The sequence below is a fragment of the Cydia pomonella genome, chromosome 6, assembly GCF_033807575.1.
Source record: "Cydia pomonella isolate Wapato2018A chromosome 6, ilCydPomo1, whole genome shotgun sequence".
Taxonomy (NCBI): domain Eukaryota; kingdom Metazoa; phylum Arthropoda; class Insecta; order Lepidoptera; family Tortricidae; genus Cydia; species Cydia pomonella.
This window is the reverse complement of record NC_084708.1, coordinates 7999700-8027318: the sequence shown is the minus strand read 5'-3', so window position 1 is coordinate 8027318 and position 27619 is coordinate 7999700. Positions and strand designations below refer to the sequence as shown.

Sequence of the window (27619 nt, the reverse complement as noted above, 5' to 3'; positions counted from 1 at the left end):
CAATAAGGCCTAGATTACCCACTGGGTTGGAAGGTCAGATAGCAATCGCTTTCGTAAAATCTAGTGACTACGCCAATTCTTGGGATTAGTTGCCAAGCGGACCTCATGAGCCGTGGCAAAAATGCCAGGACAACGCAAGAAAGAAGGAGTCCCTTTGCTTAAAGCTCGGTAGACGTGTCGGCCGTATGCCCCCGCGTTATCTGCCACCGTCGCGCCATAAGACAATAGTAGCGCAATAATAAAAATGTTGAATAGCCCCAGTAATGATATTGTTACGGTAACGCATTGTGGCCCAGATAACGGATAAACTGTACCCAGAAGAGGAATACAGGTGAGTTATGGTCCGCTTTATCTATTGAAATTGGCTAAGGCTAACGGATAGCTTTGGAAGCGAAAATTATTCTCAAAAATATATAGTATTTTATATGAGAGTAGGTAGAAAGTGCCCCAACTACCATACCCTAGTACCCCACGTGGCCATTGAATGTATAGAAATGTGGATATTTATGTTAGGACACCCACTGTACTTTAATGTTGATACTTAGTATTCAAATCTTTTCACTTTGAGAGAACTAAACAACCTAAAATATGATAACAACCGATTTTGCACTTGCACATATTATACTTGCACGGTATGGCGATGTGAAGTTATACGCAACCACGATATATTCCTACTATGGCTGTGTGGATGTCAACGCCGCCCACCGGACGGCCATTGGACAAAGGTTATTTGATAGTTGACAGATGTCAAATTATATTGAAATTACAAACACATTTTTGCCACGTTCATCGTTATTAAGTCCCCCATCCACACTTCGCGCACAACCAATTCGCTACAAAATGGCCAAAACCTACTACAGCAAATAGAACTACGACAATATACTTACAGCAAAAGTTACATTACTTATAGTCAAGATAAATAAAATTCCTAAGAAAGTCATTCCTAAATATAGCCCTTTAGTGTAAGATAAGTGAAAAAAACTTTTCATACACTTTTAGCGCAGTTAAATAACGTTTAGTATACTGAAAACTCCTTTTATCACAACCGAGGTAAAATATAACGCATAACAAAGTTACCACATTTACTCGTCATCAAGATTCTTTCAAATTCCTCAAAGTAAACACACATTTTCCCCGTTTATTATCCTCGACCTTACTTATCTTCGGTTATTGTAAAAATGATGACTTAGGAACTGAAAGTCCCATTAGACGGTGTCTATTCATGTGGTAAGGTCCCCCCTAGCGGGGGTGTAAACGCAAATAAAGACGAGTTGTTTAAAAATGGAACAAGTGGGTATTTCGCGCGAGATAAGGCTGCGTTTCCGCCTCCCGGTGACGCTGGAATTATTTCAGTGGTTGTACGTCGAAGCCCGGCGTGTCTCATTCAACACTCTATCTTTTAAAAATATTTAGTGATGTCGATGGAGCGTACGATGTTTTAGTAAACTCACAGTGTGGCTTATATGTTGATTTATGACAAGTATAATAATTCCTTCATGAACTGAAGTACATTTGTCAGACATTATGCTCCGCATGTATTTGCCAACCCTGAATAATATATTTTTAAAACAATACTTAATCATCTTTGAACGTAATATAATTAAAATTTAGAAACAAAGTGTACCACTCTTATTGGCCCATCCTGTACAAAACACTACAAAAATACATAACTAATATGTATACATAATAGATACTCGTAAATACCTAAGCACAAATAACTTTGCAACAATATGCGTTACATTACAAAATATTTTATACATATGCGCCCCCACAAAACACTATTTATCTAAAAAATAAAATATAATATAACCCAAAATAAACCAACCGGTCCAACCGGTACATGTGGAGGTCCAAGGGGGAGGCCTATGTTCAGCAGTGGACGTCTTATGGCTGAGATGATGATGATGATGATGATAGCCCAAAATATTTAAAAATACAGCATTTCTTTTCTCACTTTAAAAATATACGAATCAATCCGTCTTAATCGGTCCCGCTAATCTTGTTGGTGAAAAACCACAATAGTATACAATGAGTATCGATAAGTATGGGCATCACTACAGACAGATCTGCGGAGCGCCCGTGTCAGATGCCCGCCGCTGTTTCTTAATTTCCTCTCGCTGAGATAAGATTGGCTTTTAGCTTTTTATTGAATTTTCTCGTAGATATAGTATTTTACAACGTCGTACCTACTCGACAAAGGCACGACAACTTTGTTAAAATTTAACGAGAAATCGCATCATCGCAAATAAACTTATGTATTTCCAAGTTTGATGTTTGAGTATCCTTTACTGTTTGGAATAAAACGTTCTGAAAGAGTACCGACTGTACAGTGAGCTGGAAAATTGTATGGAGAAATTATTAATGAAGTGATTGATAAAGTCGCCATGCACTTTTATGGCTGATGGTATATTAAGCATTATATCTCTTGGATTTAAAGATCCAGGCGTAGCCTTAGGCTCTACGAGGTATTTAAATTGTAATAATTATTTCTACTATTTAAATCTAAAGAAAATCCCCGTATATTAATCTTTCTAGGTTATTAAATTCCTTATAAATTAGTTTATTTTTTAGCGTTTTTTACAAACGTAGACAAGATAGCCGTCTCCGTCCATACCGTCTTTTTATAACTGTATGTATAAAGTAAAATCTATCACGTGCGTGCCATTGTGTGGATTATTTTTTGCATTAATTGCAGCGTCGTAGCGAGTACGCAATCGCGACGACAACCATAATAATATGATGAAAGTTGTTACTTTGGCGCTAATCAATCCTAAGGAGTCAAAATATGCCTACATACATACAGAAACCTACCTAAAGGGACTTTAGTGAAGACAGAAACTTTATAATTGTCTAATAGATTACAAAAAGCCACAACGCTATCACTTTATTGTTTACGACCCGATTCAGTTTACGTCTTCGTATAAAGATTGGATCTGAATACATTTAAAGATTGAATCTGAATAACATTTGCGCGTTATCTCTCGCATAAACCGAGCGTTAGATCTCTAATGGCTGAATATGTTTTATTTTCTTTCATCTCCGCTTTACGTCTGTTATTGCACGCTGGGGTAGACAAGAATTTTTGTAATCGTCATGACGGGTCCTCAAGATATCGCGATTTTAGTTTAGTATCGTTTTTACATTTTAAAGTATATTCGTAAGCATTTGGACTTTGGACATTTCGATTTGGACTGATTTATCTATTTATAAAAATAAATTTTAGAATGAAACTTAACCATGTTAAAATTTTGATACCCTGTGTTTGTAAGGGCCACTTACACCATCCCACTAACCCAGGGTTAACCGGTTAAACCGTTAACCCAGTGTCAAATTGTACTGAAAACCATAGAAACTCCAGGTTTAACTGGTTAACCCCGGGTTAGTGGAATGTTGCAAGTGGCCCTTAGAGTAATTAATAAATGTATAATAAAATTTTCATTGTGTTATATTTTGGCGGCCAATTTCATCAACGTTAAATAGTAATCTAAAACAACACCGTAAAAAAACAAATACCTCACCTAACAAAACAATTCTGAATTCAATTTTAAAAGATTAAATCGGCTTCCTCCTGCACACCGGGCTAAGTACTGCTCGGAAACAAAAACAACTGCCGAGTGCAACGGAAACGTCTCTCGGATCCTTTAAACAAAAGAAGAGAGTCAAGAAATTTGTAAAAATTAAAAGTAAAAAGTATAATTTAATGGAATAACAAATTAAATCGAGGGTTGGCACAACAGATTCTCGGATGAGTTGCGATAATCGTGTCACGGCTGACACTTCGGTGGCGCTTGGGGTGATGTTTTTCTGTGGTTCAGAGATTTGAGAACCCTATTGTTCTCAGAGTATATTCTCTTTTATCGAAATGTTTTGTAAGTTATCGAGATATTCGAGATGAATTTATAATAAAAGGTTATGTTTAATTTAAGAACAGTTTCTTCATAAAAAATGATTTAGCCATTAACGAGTTATTATTCCCCTGAACGTTGCAGCCTGCTCTTAGGACATTAAATTATTTTTATAGACCGTCACTAATTAATTCGCTTGAACTTGTCTTTACTTGAAAATAACGATTTTGTTATAAAATATTCTTATTGTAGTCCATAACATAATATTTTAAAAATCATCCATTTTTATTGATTTATTTTATATTGATTGCACAAAAGAAAACCTTATCGTACAAAGGCGAACTCAATGCCAATAAACCACCTACTCCTAAGCCTCTACCAGTCAACTTTAAGGCAAAGGAAAGAGATTGCGGGTGGTGCTACTACTACTAACAGTTTTTTTTTTTTCATTTTATAGCGCAGGTTACGAATGTTAGGATTATAATAAGTTTCTATAAATCTGCAATAAAACCAAATTAATTTGATAAATATTTAAAATATGCTTTGGTAACAGTAATAGTCTCCGCCTAAATAACCTAGGAATATGATTGAAGTTCCGTAATGAGAGCTACCAAATTTAAATGTGAAAAAAGGACAAAACACAATTCTGTTCAGATTTTTTGATCAACATTACAGTCAATTGGCAGACTAGCCTAGGGCATGTGATGCCCTCCAAAGATGACGATGGATTGAGCTTTAACGGGGTCCACTGATTACCAGTTCGCCGGACGACATGGGTTTGTCAGTTATTCGCGATTGTCAGCTTTTACGAATAACTGATAGGCCGATATCGTCCGGCGAACTGGTAATCAGTGGGCCCCTTAAAACAACGATAGGTACTGATTAGACATATTTACGTGTCCAAGTTATGAGTGCCAAAATATTCACCAGTATTAGTGGTAGGGAGAGTAACCAGCTACAGCCGCAGACGGCAGGTAAGCGTGGGATCTTTTCACCTGAGGCCGCGCGAGCACACGATGGCGGAATCCCCGGTACACACTGTATGAACAGAGAAGATATTACCGCCACTGTTGTTATTTTCATTATAACGAAATATTCGTTATAACGAATACAAAACGTAAAACGTATATTCATACAAAAATATATTTTTTTTTGTATGAAAAGGTATAGCGAATATTTAAAAAATGTTGTTATTTTATTTCTTCACAAAAATAAAAATAAGATATAAATGTTATTTCATAATGTTTTACTTATCTCCTCTTCGCAAAAACGCTTCTGTATCTTTTGATGTTTACATGTTTATGTTTACAGAATGATATGAACCTACAGGTCTGTTTTTATAAAAAAAAATGTAAGTAATATCTAAATTTTTATGTATGACTGTATGTGTTCTGAACAATAAAAAATAAATAAATAAAATAGATTTACGGTGGACGAATTTACTTGCCTCTAAAAATATTGCACAAATGCTGATTGTAGGTAGAACTACGTCGTGGCAATATTGGTGAAGATGTGTACCTTATTTATTTAAGGATGAGCAACGGATAATAAATCTACACAATGACTTATATAAGAACCAGAAAATAAAACATTAACAGATACTTAGCCACTTATAGGTGACCACAGCTCGCATACGACATTATGATAGTCGTAGTGGTAATGACGAAGTCTTTTTAAAACGCTCAGCTTACTGGCCATTTTTGAGTTTGTATAGACTTCAATATTTGAAATTGTGATTTATTTTCAAATCTAGGTTTTAAGTTTTATAGTAGAAATAGTTTTAAACATAAATTAACCAGTAAATCATGATAGTCAAAAATGACGATGAATTCGCCGATATGATCCAATGAAGAAAATCGTTGAAGTATATTAATTTGTGATTAGGAATAACACTCGGCAATGACGCTATCCAACCCTCGGTATTGACGCTATACAAAGCTTTAACTCATTTTTATTGACATTCAATAAATTAGAGTTGAAATAAAATAGTGTGACTACAAAATGTTATGTATTTAACACTAGAATGATAGTTCGCTGGTGTCACCACGGTCTTCACAAAAATTGTCCGGACATCATCCAATAAGTAGGAACTTTATCAGCTCCATATAAGTAGGCAGTAGATGCACTAACGATTCAGCGAGATGTCAGGGCGGCGGGGCAGCCATGCGTTAATTTTGCCGCGACAAATTAATTCGCGCAAAGATTAGGAGCAAATACCGCGTTGCATTATGACCGGGGTTTTTCCTGCTTAACTTGAAATATGTTGAAAAGCTTAATGTTTTCAATAAATTTAAAATATGGTCAGTAAAATAACTTTTATATAAAGATTTCCTGACTGTTGCCTGAAGACTGTTTTTGTAATTTCAGTCGAAGAATGAGATACGATAACGATAAGTTCTCATTTAGATATCGTTTGTATGTCGTATAATTTAAATAGTTTATTATTCAAGTGGGCATATTACAATGCGCTTACACAATTGACAGAAGCGGCTAGATTCGAGCAACCCATGTCACTTTGACGTTAGAAATATCGTAGATAGATCTTATTGGGATCACAGTAGAAGCGAAATAAACGTCAATTTTGACATGTCGTTTAGTTATAGATCTTTTAAAGATCTTTCCAAGATCTTAAACGTATCTTAATCATTCTTCGAATCGGGCCGATAGTATCTGTTTCTTATGTTTATTAAGAATTTTTATTTTTACAACACATGCCCTTCTAATTTTAATATAAAGTTTACCGGGTTTGATAGCCGTCTGAGTAATTACTGTTTGTTGCGAATTTTTAGAGCCATAATAGTTCCAGTTTTTTTTTTCGATTTCATTGCATAATTAATGTTTAATACCCTGTTAAATCTAAGCAACCATCGTTTATTTTATTAAATTATCCAAAAATGAAATGAAAACGACTAAGCCAAGTGGATATCTTAAAAATTGCTCAGTTAAAAAAGTCACAGTTAATTTTGGACCCCTTGACAATTGACGGCTGATGCGATGAATAAAAAATAAAAAGCGGTTCAAGATCGAGAGGGAGTAAAAAAATAATATTATCCTGTGGAAATGAATTAAGATACTATGGCTCAGGATAGATGCGCGAGCGGCTGGGACATAAGGAGACCGACTTTTTATAATACCTAATTATACTTTTAATACAATAACATATTATTACATACCTCGAATGAGTCATTTACGATCACAATTTGAATCTTTTTTTTCTGTTTTTGCTCGGTATGCGCATAATATCGATTTAAGTATATAAACTTCATTACACGATATAAAATTGTACAAATGGCGAAGTTAACGGCTTAAGGCATTCCTTACCGGTCAACCGTAATATGTACTTAGGAATAAAAGAAAATTATCCCACTCATTCATAAAAATGTCGCCTCTTTGTGTTTACCCTGATATTTCTCGCACATTGATATTATTTCTTGTTTCGCAGATTAATTATTCTTATTATAGTTATATAAAAACCCGGACAAGTGCAAGTCGGACTCGCCCACCGAGGGTTCTGTACTTTTTAGTATTTGTTTTTACAACGGCCACAAAAATATATTATCTGTGAAAATTTCAATTGTCTATCACGGTTCATGAGATACAGCGTGGAGATAGACGGACTGACAGCGGAGTCTTAGTAATAACCGGGACCCGTTTTACCCTTTGAGTACGGAACCCTAAAAACTATGTACTTCAGTCACCTGCAATAATATGTTACACAACGAAGGCCGCAAAAATATCTGACACGATTTTATTCCTTAGAGCCATAGGAGCGTCACATATTTTTTCGGCCTTCGAACAGCAATATATTATTGTAGGTGGCTGTACATAAATAAAAAAATTGCTTTCTCTTACATCAGCCAGCACTCCACCACCACTTTGTCCATCACTTTGACCACTTTGCGTCTTAATTTTTAGTAAGCAACAGTCATGTAAATAAATTATATTGAAGCTGACTCTTTATAAATGTCCCGGAGTCTCCCGATCTTTCCGGGGTAAGTAGGGAATAAAATTAACCGAGGATGATCGCTAATGAAAATAAATTGGCGGCGGGAGATTTGAGATTACACCGACCGCGAGCCGAAAAAACGACGCGCCGCGTACACAATACGGCCACCGAGTCAGATCCAGGGCAAATTCAGGGGCAATATCTGAACTTTAAACATTGATTACTCGCAGACCTACGGATCAACCAAGATATTTTTTAATTGTAAATAAGTAATGTAATCATTAAATATGTAGGAAGTCCATAATATAATATTCTAGTTTATTTATTTCATATGTAGTTCATTATGTTTCATAACAAAATAAATATTTTCTTACCTTTCTCTTTTCATCATTTTTACGTGTCTATTTATCCCTATTGTGGACTGGTAAAGAAGGCTATAAAGTACGCTAATTGTTTTTTTTTTTTGTGTATTTTGTGTAATAAATATTAAATAAATATATAATACTTCTCCCAAGGCGAGTCCCCAAAGTGTTTTCTTGTGAAATTATCGCAATTTCTCGTCGCTGTAACATATCCCTGTTCACTTCAAAACTATTATTTGGCAATATCTATAAAGGTAAAATCAATCCTAGCTAGCCAACAAAAAATAATGATGTAGGTAGGAATTAGTGCTATGTCGAATTTTTCAAATGTGCACGTACAGTTATTACCGGAGCGAAAATGAAACCAACATATCCGGGAGGTTCATCTTCTTAAGTCAATGAAGGATCAACCCTGAGTTATGGCCTCAAGATGGGGTAGTTATTAAGAAAGTAACCGAAATTCCGTTCGTGCTGACATTGCAATCCACTTTTTTTCGATATACGTTTCTTGGAAAACTTGATTATACATTTTCTAATATAAAGATAGTTTATTATTCAAGTAGGCATATTACAATGCGCTTATGAACGTTAAATAAAGCTACACTGGCTCTAACCCTATACCTCTGACCCGAGAAGATTTAAATCCCTCCTAAAATGGAGGAGGGTATCGGCAAGAAACTCGGCGGGACACATCTTTTCAAAACATTACATTTTTTAATTAACATGCATTAAATAAGAAAAAAAAAATACAATTTAGATTACGATAGAAATCATGCAATTACATACAGTAGCTACTTTTCTTTATAGGAATTTTATATAAAAATATCATCATCATCGTCTCCTAGCCGTTTTCGGCCACAGCAACTGCTTTCTACCGCTGAGATTGTCGCTGGTGCGCTCTCAGGTGACTGACGTAGCCAATCTTAGCAGCGAAATAAGCCTTCAACATCAATGACTTTGTTAGATAATTCTTAAGAGCTGGCAAGGGCAATCTTAAAGCATCTTCAGGTAACTTGTTATAAAAATTAATGCATTGCCCAACGAATGACTTTTGTACTTTGCGGACACGAAACTTTCTTAACATAATCCTTTTATACAATTTATACATGTGTCGCAAAAAGCAATGGAGTGAAGTAGTTTGAAGAAACGGTAATTCTGAACGTAGAATGTATATACTATATAGCCCCTTTTACTACAAGTGTCACTTTTCTGAAATGTTCCATTATTTCGATTTTGCATATATCTACGAGTACTAGTATTTCCTTAGGACTATACCATCACAATTCCTGTCTTGAGTTACAATCTTAACATTTTCGGAAATACTCGTATTCAATTATTGTCACATTTTAGATTTTATGGTACGGTAATCTAAATAGTCTTTATTTTATTTTCATTAATTAAAATGAAATGTTGTTTTATACACTGCTCGAAATATTGTAGCAGCAATGCTTGTTTACAGCGGGGGTAAAAACATCATGTCAATTAATAAAATCTGCCGTAAGTCTTGGCTTAGCCGGCTCCTTGTTATATCATAACTAAGGCCGGTGGATGGCAGATAGGCTCTGGAGAGGGGTCCGCGCCGGCCCGAACGTCAAGCGTTCAAGTTTAGCGTGTTTTTTAGACTGAGTATTCAGATCGCATTCGGATAAATAATTACCGTTCTATATGGTTAAAGAAAATGTAACAATACAGACTATGGAATAAAATAAATAGCTATGTCAGGTACAACCTTTCTTGAAATAGTAGTAAGTAGTAAGCAAACACAAACACAAGAGAGAAAATTATATAAAATAGAAAATTATAGGAACAGCATGCGGAGCAGAATAATAATAATTTTTACTTGATTTCCAGACGAGTGAAAAAAAACATATTTGAAAATTATTATGGATATGGTTAAAATTTAATATTGTGCGATTACTATCATCAGGGAGGAGTCGGATAGTTTACTAGAGTCATGGAATATGAGCACGTAAATTCGAACTTTCTATTTATCAGAAATGTGATTGTTGTTGTGTTGTAATTGATTTTGTCGTTCAACTCTTATTCTTACAAATATCGGTAAGGACTTAGTAAGGTTACCTAATTAATTGGCGTAAATGCAAAGTAAAATAAAGTCTCGCACGTTCTTAATCCAGTTTGTTGGCGAACAACATTGTAGCGAACATTCGCCGCTCTCGGCAGCGGCAGGCGCTTGGCTCTAGACAACGATATTACGGTGAATTAAGTTGCTCGAGTAAATCTTTCCCGCTAGGCAATGGGGCTTAAGAGTTTTATTGTAGGACGGCAAGTCTTATGGCTGGACGTGGAACTTGCTGAACCCGGTACAAACACAAACAGCTACAGCAGATACAGGTGCAAGCATAATACAGTGGACTTAGGAAAAATGCGAATTTACTTAAGAGGAATTCCTATTTGCGATTTTACCATACAAACGCTCTCGACTGTTTCCTCCCTGGATTTTTAACCTACAGCAATGATTTTTTCAAATAAGATCCTATGCTAAGAAGGCTATGTTTTGCTTTTTTGGATTATTTTTTTATGAAGAAACTTACATCGCCTCGAAAATCGCAAAAACGGTTCTTTTGAATTGGCTGCAAAAAAAGCGCAAAATCCAAAAAATCAAAACATAGCGACATAGACTATTTCTACCTATTGCAGTTTCCAAAATTTCATAATGATTGGTTGCGTTTTGGAGGAGGAAACAGTCAAGAGTGAATCCTCGATTATTGAGTTTTTTGCGTGGGAATTTTAGTCCGAGCTGCAGTTGTCCTTATCGCATGCACGTACTCCCGCCCACCGCAGCGCGACAGAAAAATAGCTTCAAAAATTCGAGATTTGAAATGTTGCTCAGCTAGGAATTGCTCTAAACAGGTAACTTGGTGTATTCTTATGGATTTTGGCTGTGGATTGCAAATGCCCCTGTTACTTGTAATGCGTGTAGATACGTGTTACTTCAGAATGGTGGTACCTAAAAGAGTGCTTTGGGATTTCACTTTCAAAATTATAAGAATACTAGACGAGGCTAGAAGTAATATAATAAAGGAAATTCTACAAATGCAGACAAAAACTTGTCATATTGTCAATATTGCTTTTCTACTAGCTTGTGCTAAATAACCTATAGGTACCTATAGGTAGATAGACCAATATTTACCACAGTTTAACAAGAACTAGAGATTTTTTGTTACTATTGGGTCAAAAACAGTCGAAAAAACAGGAGTTTTTTCTTTAGTTGAGTTAGTGAACAATAAAAAAAAAGCTAGAACTCCCTTAGTTAGTAATAGCTTTTATTACAATCCATAACTCCCCCGCGAGAACAATATAGGTAGGCCTTTGTCCTTTAGTACCTACACCGGCATGAAATAAGATCTTTTTCGGGCAAGTGTGATGAAAACTCTTAAAACATTACAAGTTAGACAGTAATAACATTATCAACCCGCGGAGATGGCCGCCGTCGTCTCAGTCCATAATAAATTGCTTTATTACGTACGCCATAATCCACGGTTAACTAACATAAATGCGCGGCTTTCCCCGCCGGCACTTTGTTTAGATTAAAACTTAATGCCTTAACTGATATTAACATGACAACATTATTTTTACACTACGCTGTTAATTGAGCTGAGAAAATGAGGTTAAATTATGAAAAGTTACCAAATGTGATTTCAAAAGGAAACTTAAAAACAAATGTATGTATGATGCAAAACCGTTACAAATTGTGCAAAATAAGAGAATAGTTAACATTTGGTTTGTATATCGGAGAGGTTTTGAATTTTTTACCCTTAGGGGTCCATCACACGAATTTCTAGGTTTTTTGACCCCTCTTTGTCACACTAAGTCACACACCCTCCCACCCACCTGATGTGACGTCAATTTTGTTTTTAATGAAATCGGCAAATCGAATTAGGTATCAGGGTATTATTCATATATTATCAAAATATTTATGAAAAATCGGACAGACAGACGGACATGACGAATCCATAAGGGTTCCATTTTTTGCCATTTGGCTACGGAACCCTAAAAAATAATTTAGTAATTTTATAACCCAAAACTGAATAGGACAGAAAATTCAACGAATAAAAACGATTATCGTTCCAAAAAGTTATTTAACTGTACAGCGAATTACAAAAATTAGGTAAATATATTTTCGGTTACTGATGAAGTTAAAGTGACGTCACAAAGTTTGTGACTCCCCCCTCCCCTTGTCACAACGTGTCACATTTTCTTGGCCCCCTCCCTCCCCCTAAACGTGTGATGTAATTAATAGATGAGCCCTTACCCTACTGACATAAGGTAAAGAAAGAGTAAATTATTTTTTATAACGCCTGCGTTTTTTGTCATAGCAAATACTTATAGCCACCGAATAAGTCTCAGTGATCAAGTTTCGTCTAAGGCATTAATATGTACACTTACGGCTATGGAAGGTAGAGGCAAGGAACAAAATCTCCATATACCAAAAAGTGTCCAACAAAAAACCATAAATAGGTGGCCCTACAATACCTAGAATACTTGAGAAAAAAATCTAATCATAGACAGCGCACTTCACTCCGTCAATAACGCCTAGGTTCTTTAGCTGCTCCAGCGCTACTACAGCTGGACACTTTTCGTCGGGGATAGTGCAATACCGCGTAACTAACAAATGCAGTAAGGTCCAATTACCTTGTACATTGTTTGAATTTCGAACGCTTACGACTTTGTTAGTTGCGCGGTATTGCACTATCCCCGACGTTTTGCAACAATTCTGCCTAAGGAGTTTCTGTTCCTTGCCTCTACCTTCCATACTTAAGGCCCTATTAGAACTCGTCAAAAATACGTCTAAAATTTCCTAAGATACGGTATAAATTGAATTAGATTGGATTTATTCAAACATAAACGTCACTTTTGACACTGACATATCTAATACATATCGTATCTTTAGGATATTTTTGACGTATCTTAAAGTCTCAATCGGGGCGATACCATGGCGATACCTACTATTTTCATAATAAATAATTTCTATTTTCATTTATACGAGTATGTAGGCAATGCTTTGCTTGCATTTAAGCATTTTTGGAATCGAATATTATAAGTGTAAAATGTATCTATGAGTATTTTGATAAAAAGTATACTTGAACTTACCGCGACAGTGGCATCACTCCTCGACATCCGCCGAGCTCCGTCATCGCTTTCTGGATTTCACATCACCTAACATACTTATCTCCTATCATGATATGTATAATTTATTAGTAAAATATCAATATATACATTTGGCTATATTGATTTTAGTGACACTGACATAATTGTTACATTTACATTCTTCTTTCGGGACGGCCAGCATTTCTTTCATTCAGATAATCAAAATAAAGTTTCTTAAATTAGATAGGCATTGCAATCTACAGCTTAAAATATGTATTTTTCTTTATGTAGTGTGTAATAATTTTATTATTATTTATGGTCACAAGGTATGTCTTTCCATATCTTGTGACCATGCGGTACCGGACCTTTCGGAGGCATGCGTGGGGCCGAAGCCAACAGCACAGAGGCCCTTTAAGATAAGTTTGATGTTATGTAATACTCCAGCAAGAACCCATTCACGGGCATAAATACCTGTAGGTGTAGGTGTGGTGTCTCAGCTGGCAAAGAAGCTGTTGTAAATACAGTGGAGGAGAGTGCCAATGTTGAAGTTTAGCTGGTCAAAAGATTTATTATTATGTATTCATAGTTTTACCTTGCTTGACTGCAGCTACACTATAATCTTTTAAAAAACATTTTGTATGATTTAGATCAGACATGAACAGAGATGACAGTTTAAATATTAATATTTACAGGAACATTTTTTTTTATATTACGTCGGTGGCAAACAAGCATACGGCCCGCCTGATGGTAAGCAGTCTCCGTAGCCTATGTACGCCTGCAACTCCAGAGGAGTTACATGCGCGTTGCCGACCCTAAACCCGCCCCCCTCGTTGAGCTCACATAGGTTGCCACCGCCATAAAATCGACGTGAAGCTAATGCCATACATAGTTGTTTCAAAATGAGAGCGTAGCTTCGATTAGTTCGATTGTACAGTGCCTATGTTCTTGTGACTTAAACAATACTAACTACCTATATCCCGCTGCACTTTTGCTTTAAGATGCTGTGAGACGCTTGATGCCAAGAAGAATGTACAAAAGTAAATTGGCACAGATCTTAAAATCGAAAGCGCTCAAGGGTATAAGAATCTCTGACGAGTGTAAGCGATCAAAGAATTGTTACTAGAAGGAACTGGAATCTCTCTAATTGGTTTAATCCTTCTCTGAAGGCATTGGGACGTTGTACGATGCACTTTGCTTGTTTTAGCTCAACTATAAGTAAGAATAAGTATCAGTGTTTCCCAGTTTCTTCATTCAAGTGCTATTTGACTTAGTGCAACATTTTTGTGAGATCTTTGAATGCGACTTTGATAAAGTGTAAGAATTAAAGTTAATAGTGTATTAGCCCCCGTAGCCAACATGCATATCGTTCTGGCTCCGTGGCGAATGAAACGCAACTGTCACAGTCGCACTAATATGGAAGAGTGATAGAGAGAGATGACTACGCTACGCTACGGAGCGTTAACGATTGTAACGTTGGCCACGCGGCCTGGCCGCGACCACGAACGAACGATATGCACGTTGGCTAGGTACGCTGGTGCCTACACGATACTCAATAAAATTTTCCTGATCCTACATAAACAATTATTTTAAATAGAATATAGTAACTGAACGGTAATTGAATACAATTTAGTTTAGCATGTGCTGTTGGTTGAAGCTTTGAACTTGCTCTCTCTGCGCTCTCAAAAATTAAGAGAAATTCTTACGAGTACCTGAGTATCAATTCGAGAAGGTAGTCAAATACGAGTATCATGTAACTATTATAGTGGTATAAAATGATACACGGTCCGATTCGAACTTTAAGATACGTCCAAAATTTCCTAAATGGATTTCCTAAATGGATTGGATATGTCAGTGTCAAAAGTGGCGTTTTTGTTTGAAGAAATGACAATGACATATCTAAGCCATATAGTATCTTAACCAAATGTTTGACATATCTTAAAGTTCGAATCGGACTGATAGTGCCGAATATAAATAGGGCTAAGGGGCGCGCATTAATACCCAAACAGAGCACAGGCCTTTAGAGAGTATAATGTATAATTAAAGGCATTCAAGCTACTTTAGACTGAAAAATTTCTCTCAATTATACTTACTTATTCCTTTTATCACAGTCCCTTAGTACCTAACTTGAGATGTACGGTACTTGTTCAACTAGTAACTTACCAAGCTACCGTAGACAGGTGTAACTCAGGCCGCCAAAATAGCCAGCCGGTCGTCGAACTAGACTGAAGATCGAAAACTCGACAAAGATGTCTGCAGATCTCCCGATTACAAGACTTACACCTGACAGGTGATTTGGGTCCACTCGTCCGGTTCCGTAGTCCGTTTTGGAGATACTATTGAGTATTGACACGCGGTCGAAGCCTATGAAGTTAGTTAGTATATTTTATCAATTAGGAAATGGGTTTGGGTTGCCACTTGCGCGTAGGGTTTTCGATAACTGTTCTTGACGTGGCGCTGTTATTGCACTTAGTTGTATGAAAAATGACTAAAATATACAATAAGGTGTTTCTAATCTTTAATGGCTACGTAATCGGCCGGAATGTTTTTTTATACAAAGATCACAATAATTATAAGATAACGATATAAAATGGCTGAAGATTCCAAACCACGAACCTTAAAATTATTGCCACGTTGAGCATGAAATTGCGTCCACGTCGTTCTTATAAAGAGTATGCAAGTACTATCAAAAAACGTGATTACTGACCTCCTGTGAAACTTTTTCACAATTATTACGTTATTTGCGTTACATTGATTTAAAAAGTAAAATTATTATAACATATCGCGGGTCGCGGGATTTTAATTTTTAAACATTGGGATGTGAAAATAAAAGAATGTCCTTTATATTGTAATAATTATAATCAATTGATTTTCCGTATATTTAAATTGAGTAGAATAAACATTTAGTCAATATCTTCGTTAACTAAACAATAAATGCTACTTAGTCCGCGAGAGCCTAGTGACATAGTTTACAATATCAACCTTAGAAACATTAATAAAATATTTACAATATTTGGGAGTTCATCACAGCTTCACTAAACAAGCATATAACATGGAAATAACAAAACAGTTCGTCTGTAGCGTTGTAGTTACTGCATACTGCGTTTATTGTAACACCACGGCCGGCCGAGTTTACTCCGCAGTTACTTTTGCCGACAGTCGGCAGCGATGTGTATTTAGAATTACGCTGCCGAATTTGATAGTTGACTAAGAGTAAATGCACTCCAGACAATCCTTCAAGTTTCTATTCTTTAACCTTTTAACCGCTGAGAATTTCTGATTGCGCGTACGATACTCGTGTCGCCGACGGTACGAAGTTACACGAAATTTTGTCTTATTATCAGACTGCGGCGGAATTTGCTGGATACATTGACATATCTCTAATGAGGACGGGCCTTACGGGCACTAAAAATGGTGCCAGTTCAGTGGTGTCACTCACGAATTCGAGCCAATCGTGCAGTCTAACGCTACTAGTTGCGACCGATTGGTCGCGGGCGATTGCCCGCGTGATGCGATTGGCTCGAATTCGTGTGCGTAACACCGCTGTACTGGCTCTATTCTTATTTCCCGAAAGGTCCGTCTTTAGATATATGGCTGGATATTGTATGTCGTACGTATTTATCAGACTACGGTGGTTAAAAGGTTAATTCGAACAAATAACCATGAAAGTCGTACCCAGGTCATTCACGAAAATTTCCGAGGGGAAAAGAAAATTCGTGATTTACAAGGTTATAGAGTAACCCAACATGCTCCTTATGTTCCGTAGGTAGGTATGTTCCCCATTTTTTCACATAACGAATTTACTTTATAACCGTGGTAAAATATTACAATGTATGCAGTATACATAATATCTAAAAACTATAAAACAATAATTCTGTAGGTCAAAAACATTTCTTAATACAGCCTCCATTAATAAATGCGTAAATACTGTAATATAGTTTATTGTAATCTATTTGGCGATTCAATACTTATTATTAAAGTTTTATTTGGAACAAGTCTTATTGCTGGTTGTAAAATACTGTACTGTGTAAAATTATGCATAGTCTGTGGACAGAGTACTTAATAAATTTATTGATGACAGAATTAATAGAACGTACGTTTTACAGATAATGTGAGGAATATCTAATAACGAAAATTGAAGTAGTAAGACGACAAACAATTATTTTACACGAGAGGAAGTATGTACTTAACTAGTATATTTCACTTCTTTTTTCGTGTAGCAAAAATTGTTTAAACTGATCATAAACAATTTATTTCGCTGTCTCTTAAAATCGGCCAAAAACATTTGTAACAGGTCGGTAATACAATACATGATCTTGAATAAGGGCTATTTACTATTATCTGTGAGCTGACTATACTTATTGTTATATTCTTCTTACATATTGATAATACAAACATACTTAACCAATCTTTGGATTGAGGAAGCATGAAAATTAATGATCAATTTAATATGAGCGATAACTGACAGGTCAATTATATGACTAGAAAATCTGTTCAAGATTTTTCTAGAATGAGTTTTATTCATCTCTGCAATGTGATAGATATAGTGATGATTAATACATATTGGCTTCTTAGTATAAAGATAGAGAAGCTAAAGAAGTTGTTACGACCATTCTAAGTCTAGGAACATCAAATCTGCTCGACCAACCAAGGTCGATATTAGCGAAACTTTAGTTTCGTTAAAACTACTATGTGCAATAAGTTTACAATAAGCTTATGTTATCTAATCTAAATGACACATCCATTTATTTTACAATAAATTTACATGATAAGAATAACATTGAATACCATTCTTATAATTTCGTCTACAATACACCTAAAGTTTGGTTTAATCGGAGTTATGATAAGAGTATTCATTGTTGATTAACTATATTCGATATTTTACTTAGTTTAATTATAAATTAAATAGAATTGAGATACAAACTAATTAAAAAAGCTGTACATACCTTTAGGTTGACAGTTAATGTAGGTACAACAATTTAAGTACCATACTATATTTGAGATTCGTTTACTAATTGCCGCTTTTGTTTTGTACAACTAGCTATGTACAAGCACTACGAAACTTATTAGAATTTCAAGTTGTTTATATCAATAATTTAACTCTTTACGTGCCTATGCCTACTGTTGTAGCGTTTTAACAGAGGGCATTAACCATCAGCACGAATTACTTGCCTAGAGCCTGATTATAAACGTCAGTAAACCTATAAAACACATGGTACTCTCTTTGAACTATTTGTATATTTGTTAGAAAGAAGCTACCGTGTTTTACAGGTCGCATGCGATTATAAATCTACCATCTGACGTCACCACCATTTAATACTAACATGGCACCTGACACCATAGACAATTCAATTGAACTCAGTCTTTCTGATTCATTATACACTGTCATTAATATTTTAATGGAATCACTTCTCTCGTCTACCCTCTACGTCATTATAACTTGTTAGCTGGAATCACAACACTAAGGTACTTTGCTGCTTTCAGTTAATATGCGCAATGTTCAAACCATTTTACGTTCAGCAAGGGCATGAGGATGCCCTGGATGTGTATAGTGCGAAGGCGAAGAAGGTTCGTATAGAGACATCTTCAATCTCTTGCACTTTGCCCGGCGATTCTTAAACCAAAATTGCACGTTCTTCGATTCCAGCCTCGGAAACTTCTGCCTGTAAGGCATTCTGTTCAACTCTTCCGTGTACTTCAATATGAGATTGTGCGAAGGATGAGTATTCATTGAGAACCACTGCTCAAGGACTGGTACCTCGGAGACTGGGTCTATGAATGTGCGGTTGCGTTTCCGCCGCTCATCTGAAGCGCCAGCAAGAGCGAGATTCAGACCGCTAGCGCCTTCACCGGGCACCCCACCGACACCTGGAAACCCCGTCATGTATTGACTCATGTACATGATTCCATGTCCAAACATAGGGTGATTCGGTACCATGGGAAAGGGTAAGCGGTCGAGGTGTGGGGAGGAAGGTTGATAATGACGCTCCTGGACGACATCGTCATCGGAAGCGTTGTCGTGGTCGTCTACCACTCCGTTTTCTTCATCATTGTTGTTGTTATTATGCGAACTATCGCTGTTCTTCGCTGGTGAACGGTGCGGTGAGTGTTCTTGATCAGGTTTACTTAGGTCTCTTGGTTCTTGTTTGATATCGTGCACCTATAACAATAAAAACGACAGTTAGATTTACGATAGAATAATAATAACACAGAAATAATATTCAAATCCTTCAGTTCTAGATTAATAGGAACCTATTTACCTTAATTATATCCGGAGGTTTTGGTGATTCTTTATCTTGCTCTTCGGTGCCATTATTCTTTTTTGTGGTAATTAAGGAAAGCGGTGCTTCTGGGCTTTCTGGTCGATCATCTGGATTCACGTCACCACCTTCATCGTCCAAATCAGATCCAGCATTGGATAAATTATCCTCAGACATAACCGACATGGGGTATCGGCCAGGACTCCCTGATAGTTGCAATGGACTCTTCATGGAGTTATGATCATGTGGGTACCCATCACCTCCAGCCATCAAAGAACCGTTAGTCGGACTGTGGCTTCTACTACTAAAGCCGTTGAGATGACATCCAATGCCACCGATGTTACGTAATTCAGCACGTTTTTGTGCTGCTCTCGCGTTTTTGAACCAGTATACGACGTTGTTCACATCGAGAGGTTTTCTGCCACGTCTCGACTCCAAGTTATTGAGTTCTCGGACATACTGTTGTATTTGCTGTCTAGTGGGGTGTTGGTTTTCTGAAAACCAGCGTTGCAGCTTGGGCAACTCTAATTCTGGGTCGAAACTTGTTCGCATTCGAGTTTTCTGCGTTGGATATTGGCTTTGAACGGTTTGTAGTGCTGGATGTAAATGATCAGGCATTGCGAGTGTGGGTGAGCGATTTTTAGGCCCTGGAGAAGGATACCGCCGAGGGCTGAAAGGTGGTGGTCGTGGAGACACCTGGGCACTCCACCAGGATTCAAACTTTCTACGCATCTCTTCCGATGGCTCATGAAAGTTGTGAGGCCCGGGCGGCTTGTCTTGGCCCCGACATATTTGAGCTAAAGTCACCTGCAACAAAAGATACCGAAATTAAACTCTCATTCAATCAGCTTGTCTCGAGAACGGCAAACAGAAACGATGTTCGGCAAACAATTTAAGAGGATTCTAAAGAGGTCAGTCTAAACAGCAACAGATACAGATAATTGTTCGTGTAAACACGGAGTATTGTTTCACAGAACATCGCCATTAGATTATGAAAATATTAGGTCGGCTGTTAATGTGTATGTCATGCACAAGTGGCCGGCGCAGCGCTGTTTGCGCTGTGGTTAGATGCATCACTCCGCGGCCGCCGCCGAAACTTCAATCATGGCCTGCTCTAAAACAATGAGCAAAGGGCGTCTTGGCAATTAGTATCCACCCACTGCGCCTTCAACGAGGTGCCGACACGCCGGGGACTAAGTGCTTCTACTAAAACATTTCGAATGTAACTCGGTCCAACAACACGTCGAGAATGCCGCTAAATGCTTACAAAATATTACTCTATGTATAACTTAACAAGACAACTAGTTTAATCTATGTCAACGTGACTGAAAAAGGAATAACGAATTTACCTACTTTAAGGAATATTTTATTATAAAGCCACTTCATATTACACTTCTGTTTTAGAATGATGTAATATTTAGCAAATATTACGAATGTGACGAGTTTCAATGCCCCCTGAAAATAATTCCATTCTACTCTACATTTATATTTCACAACTATTTATTTTAAAGATAACGTGAGCATTTATTTAGACAGGTTTTAATCGCAAGTAGTCAATCATTAAGAACTTGCCAGATTATATAGTCGCAGAGTTTACACAGCTCGACAGTTATGCAAGTGAGATCTGCCGGTATCGCGAGATTACATAGAACAATGCTGGTGATTACGTCGTCAAGCGACTTGTCAGCCGCGGGCGACTCGCGCGCTGCTCTTGCCAAATCATAAAACCATTAGACTCCGTATAATAAAACGCTTATGAACTGCGGTCATCCCACATCACGCTTAGCCTCTAATACTTGTAAAGTTACTATAAGTTCATTTTTTTAGCATAAGAAAAAAGGTAAACAACCTTGACATGTCTTTTTATTGTACAACATTTTTTTTTAATCGGTAACTATTACTTATAAAAGCGTAATATTGTATATGATTATGTATGATTTATAATTGTTACGTATTTGACGTGACTTATTTTTCAAAAGTGTTTTTCAATAAAAAACACGACAAAATCGCTTACCTTCTTTCTACTGCTAAAAACGAACTATACTCAGCAGCCCTTCGTTACTAAATTAAATCCTCAAAATGTTGCAGCCCTCTAACACTTAATTTTATTGGTATTTGTAATAGTATAGGTCGGACGTAACTGACATGAGAAACAATATGGAAGCACCAACGCTAATGCGTTTTTGCTCCTCTAATAGTACCCAGTCATATATGTCCTGTCTAGAACATAAATGATCAGCATGCCAAATCAAATGTTAAATTAACGCAGGTATCACATTTAGATTGTAAATCATGTCAAGCGAGGCATTAGCGCAGCCCGAGTGATACGTTAATCCGCCTCTTTGTTTTATATTTTTAAATAGTACAATGATATTTGCTTTCAGATATTGTCTTCAACTCGTAAGATTTACGAGAACTGGCGTCTCTGCGATAACTCTGTCACAACTAATCCGACTAATACGTAATTCGGTTGACAGTCAACATTTCTTGATGTACTAGTACAAGTTAGAACACAATAGGCTTACTCTTATCGCATATCACGTTAGTTTAGCTACGCTACTCACGTGTAACATGCGATTTTATTGGTTGTATCTTTATTAGGTAGTTAGAAATTTTACCAAGAGCGAAATTATTTTTGAAAATTTGTGCCTTACAAAGATTTATAGGTTAAAATTGATCCCCTATAGACCCTTCTGTTTAAAAACCCTTTGGGTAAAATATTCCTTAAGCGTCCAAAACTTTGTTGGAAGTTGAAATCGAAGTGGCACAAATTGCCATGCTATAAATTACCATAATATCGTAGAGCCGAGTTCATCTCGCGTTTAGCTACTGACTAACTTCGGAGTTTTTGATTATCTAGCCCAGTTAGGGATGCCTTTGACTCATTTGTACCAACTTCAAGAGTAGGTATTTAGCAAACTTATTGGCAAATTTTTGTTAAACTTCCACAGAACATCTATCTGATCTATCTCAATGTAAATCCAGCCAACTTTACTGGGAAACGTTCGGATGTTAAGTTACGCGGACCTTAAATATTGTGGAACAGTTGCAATACAATTCATAATGAGCTGCTATTTTAATTTTTAGCAAAGAGTAATTCAAATGTCTATCCTCTTGAAGTAACGTTTTCGTCGAAAGTCAAATAATCTAAATGGGCCACTTGACTGTGTCACTGGGAACGCTATATTGAAATCGCGAGCGGTTAAGCCCGGAGGAGGGCGCGTCGAGCGCTAACCTCGTGTTTAATAAGATTATAAAGCATTATTTTATGGTATTAATAAGATCAAAAGCGTTCGTACATCTAAAACTCCTTTTAACCCTCTTTCGCCGGCTCAAGTTGGTAAGACGAGGGCCCCTCCACCCCCTAACCCGTTCGCAACATGGATATTTAGAAAATATAATAAAGCTGCACGAGGCGCGGATGAGTCTGAGATTCAATTAAATTTATTATGTATGAAGATCCCGTGTGAGGCAGGTGCTCATCGCGACGACAAATTGCTATACGTATATCTTTTGAGGTTATTTAGGCTGTAAATTCACTTAGACACGCGGGTAGGTACTACCTTAGACCTTTTTAAAGTAATATAAGTAGGTTCGGTTAATAAAATGGAGGCTATTATTGATTTGTTTGAGCGTAGCATGGTGTGTTTAACATAGAACATACTTAAGCTGAAATTATATGTAACCTCAAATCACTGGATACTGTTATAAGTAGTTTGTGGGCTAATTGATATCCTTGGGACTATTTGAAATTATGGGTGAAATTAAAATTAAATTCATATAAAAAAAATGATAATAGTTATAATAGTTTGAAAAACCGTTATGAATGTTATGATGTATGTACTCGGTATATACTTTTTTCGTATAATTCTTGAACGTAATCTTGATCACGCACACACTATTGTACAAAAAATAAGCTCGATAAAAAGAATGTTTACTTACATCAAATAAAATATAAGAATAAATAATGCGAGTAAAGTAAGTTAAGATAAATCTCCTAATAAGGCGTAGGTACCTCATTATCATGACATCAAAATTCGCATAAACCGTGTTCTCCTTTTGTACACCCGCGGAATGCCCGCGAACATCAAAACAAATGCTTCCTTAATTCCTCCCCCGAGTGATCATCCTTATTAGAGGACTTAAGCGTAACCTCGCAAATTATAACGACCTACCAAATTGTACGCTCGTCTACTTAACAGAGAGTTTGATAATCTGTCTCCATCGCCCTCGTGAGCCTGCCTTTTAAATTGACAGCAGAAACTTGGAACAAATAACTGCTTATCGGTATGGTATCAAGATTCTTGGCCTGAGCTGTTTTCGATATTTGTTTGAATGAATTAAGGACAAGATTAATTAGGTACAAAAGAAATTGGATACACTCATGCTAAAATAAGAATCGACAAAGAAGTGAAGTGCGCGTAACATTGCAACAATGCGTAAAAGTTTCTTTTTCATGAATTTATACTTCTGAATCTGATCTTGTACTAATATGGAAATAAAATTTTGTACATTTTTTCGACAGACTCTTTGTATAATTTACTTTGATGGCGCAAATGTTTAAGGTATTAAAGATGTTTGAATTTTAATCTGAACTGAAATTATCAACACAGCAAACATATCACATCGTGTTATTGTTTTGGAGGTACGGCTTTCAAACATGGTAAACAATAGTACTACAGCTAATAAGGGAGTAAGGTTCCGGGGTCGAAGTAACAATCAGGCTTTAAAGAACATTACCAACGAGCATTGTGAATGTTGGTTTAGCCCAGTCGGGCGCGATCGCTTTGTCAACGAAGATCGGGATGATTTTAATGCGGATCGGTTGACGTAATTTGGTTTGACAGGTGTTTTTGGCGAATACAAAGCGGGATTTGTATGGAAATACGAAGTTTCAATTCGGGGGGATTGGTTAATAACGATGCGGAGTATATTTGTTGTCCAAATTGTTATATTAACCGTGTATTGTTAGATACAGTATAGGGATACTAAAAATAAAATAATAAGGTAAAATAATAAACACATATAGGGATATGTGTTTATTATTTTACCTGTCTACTCTCCTATCTTAATAATTTATGGGCATGATAGTACATACAATCTTAATATATTCGTAATATTTTACATTTTATTTTATTTACAAAATGTCTACATCCTCTGTGCAATTCATCATTTTTGTAAAGCTTTCTTAAGTAGAAACTTACCTCATCTAAAGGGCATCCAGAAGACATCAAGAGCGGCCTGCTCTGCACCAGCAGTAATCTAAGCAGCTTGTCCTTGATATCTTGTAGCGGAGTCTGCCGCGCCCGCAGCAGCTGTATACGGAGCGTCGCCACTGTGGTCAGCTCCCCCAAGACCTCGCCGACCGTGGCCAGGGGTCCGTCGGAGATGCGCTCGAATGGTAACGGCTTCCAGTTGTTGATTACCACTGAACCTGGGTGGAAGATAGTCGGTTAAAAAGGTTTAAAGGACTGCTGAAGACTCCAGGGATAGGTTTGATTATTAGCTATTTTGAACAATTATATACAATAGTAGTAGTAGTAAAGGTAATAACAGGCAACATACAGATCAGACAACCTTTAGTAGGTAAGTAAATAAACTTTATGCACCACAAAAGAAAAATTCCACAACAGATTTACAATGTAAATGAAAGTAGCAACAGGTGGTCTTATCACTGTGAGTGATCTTTTCCAGACAACCTTAGGGTAGCAGGATATATAGGATATAAAGATGAGAAAACTTTAGAAACAGGTAGTAGGAAAATAATAAAGTTTACACATGTCAATAGTTGTTGCAAATATAATGAAATACATACAAGCAAACAAGCACAGTGTTTTGCTTGAACACGAGAAATATGATAACATCAAGCATACGCCCTAGCAATTTATAGTTGAATTCCTTCGAAACAAGTGTAAAGAAGTACATATATAGTACCATTTGGATGGATATAAGTAAAAGAGTGTTGACTTTGATGGAAAGCGATTAATAAATCAGCAATTTATCGTTATTTTCTCATTGTTAGTTATATCTTGATGGTTGGATTTTTGATAAATAAGTCAAAGACTTTGAGAATTACCTTTGGCCGAAGCGGCGAGTTCGTGCGGGTACCCCAACCTCATCATGGCCGCAGGTACCAGCTCGTGGAAAGCCGTGGCGGCGGGGATGATGACGTAGCTGTCGGTCTCCACCACTGACCGTCGCCGCCACGCGCCCTCCTCCAGCGACGAGACCGCCTCCACCACGCAATGTACTGGCAGCGTTTTACCTGAAAACAAAGTGATTGGTTAATTTTGTTAATGCAGTTTCTGCGGAAACGTGCAGTTTCGACGAGTGATAAGTCACAATTTTTAAGTAACTTGGATGTGAATTTTCTTTTGTAATATATGCCATATTTTTTACAAAATATCAAATGAAGGCAAGCGTGAATTATAATAATTGAAGAAACACTTTACAAAAGGATGCTGCTTGTATCAAAATAATATTATGTCAGCTAATTACAGTAGGTATAGTTTCAGTAGGTCTTGCGGATACACTTCGACCCGTAAGGACCTTTTGTGTAGTTGTCCTTTTAAGAATGACCCTTTAACTACTCAAGAGCTTTTTAGACCATCTTGTGCCGGATGATGGAGCTCACGGATAGCGTTTTGAATTCGTTTGGTTCCAGATAGCCTTTTCTAAAGCTAACGACATAAAGTTCCGTACACGTGTACAAACACATAGAAGTAACTATCGATTCATTTCAGTCTGACAAAATCCGATCACCGACGCGTACGACTTAATGTCGCTCGGCATAAAACAGTCTGCTAGGCACAAAATATTAAGGAAAAACTTCCTCCCCATGAAAAATCAGCAACTTAGGTAGACGTCGAAATACTGTCGTTAAGAAGGCGACTTAATTATTTAGCAACTTTCTTGCCTTTAAGTTGCGCGGACGCAAAAAAGGACGGACGAAACGCAAGAGAAATGTTAAAATAATAATTAATCCTTTGCATATTTCGAGCCTCGGCGCCGAGTGATCGCTTTGTGAGGACCGATGCTTTTACCGTCTTTCTTTGTACCGTGGATTCCTCTTTAGCGCGTTATTAAATAGTTTTTGCCGCTTCGATGCGCTTTTTTACTGCGCCGTCTAAGTGCTGCAAGAAGCCTTATTGAAGGCTTTCAGCGTTCTATTCCTCCAAGACGTCTTCAATATTCTTATTTTAATAGCAGAGGATAAACAATCACAGAATTTTCAATCAAAGCCTTTACTTCTTTTGCCTTTTTCATGGTACTCGAATAATTGTGTAACATAAGTATATTACCGATCCGGCACATACAAATACATAGTTCAAATTGAAAACAAAGGCCGTCGTTAAAGGCCGCACAGTTATTGAATTTACATAATACCATCCTGAAATCGGGTTCACCAAAACGCGTCTCCTAAAGGGAAATTATAAATTTCATAACACAATAATCTCTTAATAACACCTATAGTGCGACGGCCTAAAGTTGTGTCGGCTTACCTGTAAAATAAGCGAAATTTCGGTGCGGTTAATCGCGCAAAGTAACTTTCAATAGTTTTCGCTATCAAGTTCTTTAAGGGGGGGGGGGGGGGGGGGGGGGGGGGACAACGACGGGGTGATGTAGCGAGGGCGCACAGGTTAGCACCTACGGTTTAATATGGAGCTTGGATTAGTTGAGGTTTAGTCGCGGACCGCCCGCCGCTCGGGACTGTCCTTTGGTCAGTTAAATCCCTTGGATATGAAACTGGTGGTCTGAGCTCACCAGTATTAACTAACTTTATAATATGGGTAATTAAGTTGGCCGTTTTCGCGGGTAACTAGTGAAATATCATTGTAGTTGTTTTGATTTTATTAACATTTGGAATTAAATTATTCCTTCATAACAGTTCTGTTAATAATTAAAATCGTCTATGTAGTTCATGTATGTCACTAGAACCTTGTAAATCAATTATAGGTGTCCGTTTCAATATAGCTAGTCATGATGCTTCATCATCATCATTTGTTCAATTCGACCACATATTTATTTTTTATTTAATCTGTATTGCACAAAAGAAAACCTCATAGTACAAAAGGCGGACTTAATGCCATGAGGCATTCC

At 36.9% G+C, this 27619-nt stretch overlaps 1 protein-coding gene across 1 annotated transcript in view; it reads right to left on the bottom strand.

Moving 5' to 3' along the window:
- Positions 1-16099: 16099 nt before the first annotated feature.
- The window catches only part of LOC133518849 (homeobox protein dve-1), a 99947-nt gene continuing 88427 nt past the window's right edge, over positions 16100-27619 (bottom strand). Inside the window, exons 3-6 of the mRNA XM_061852590.1 lie at positions 25596-25784; positions 24724-24953; positions 19520-20326; positions 16100-19419 (exon numbers count right to left, since the gene is read on the bottom strand). Coding sequence (XP_061708574.1) covers positions 18760-19419; positions 19520-20326; positions 24724-24953; positions 25596-25784 — 1886 coding nt within the window. The 3' untranslated portion in view covers positions 16100-18759. The remainder of the gene's footprint in view (positions 19420-19519; positions 20327-24723; positions 24954-25595; positions 25785-27619) is intronic.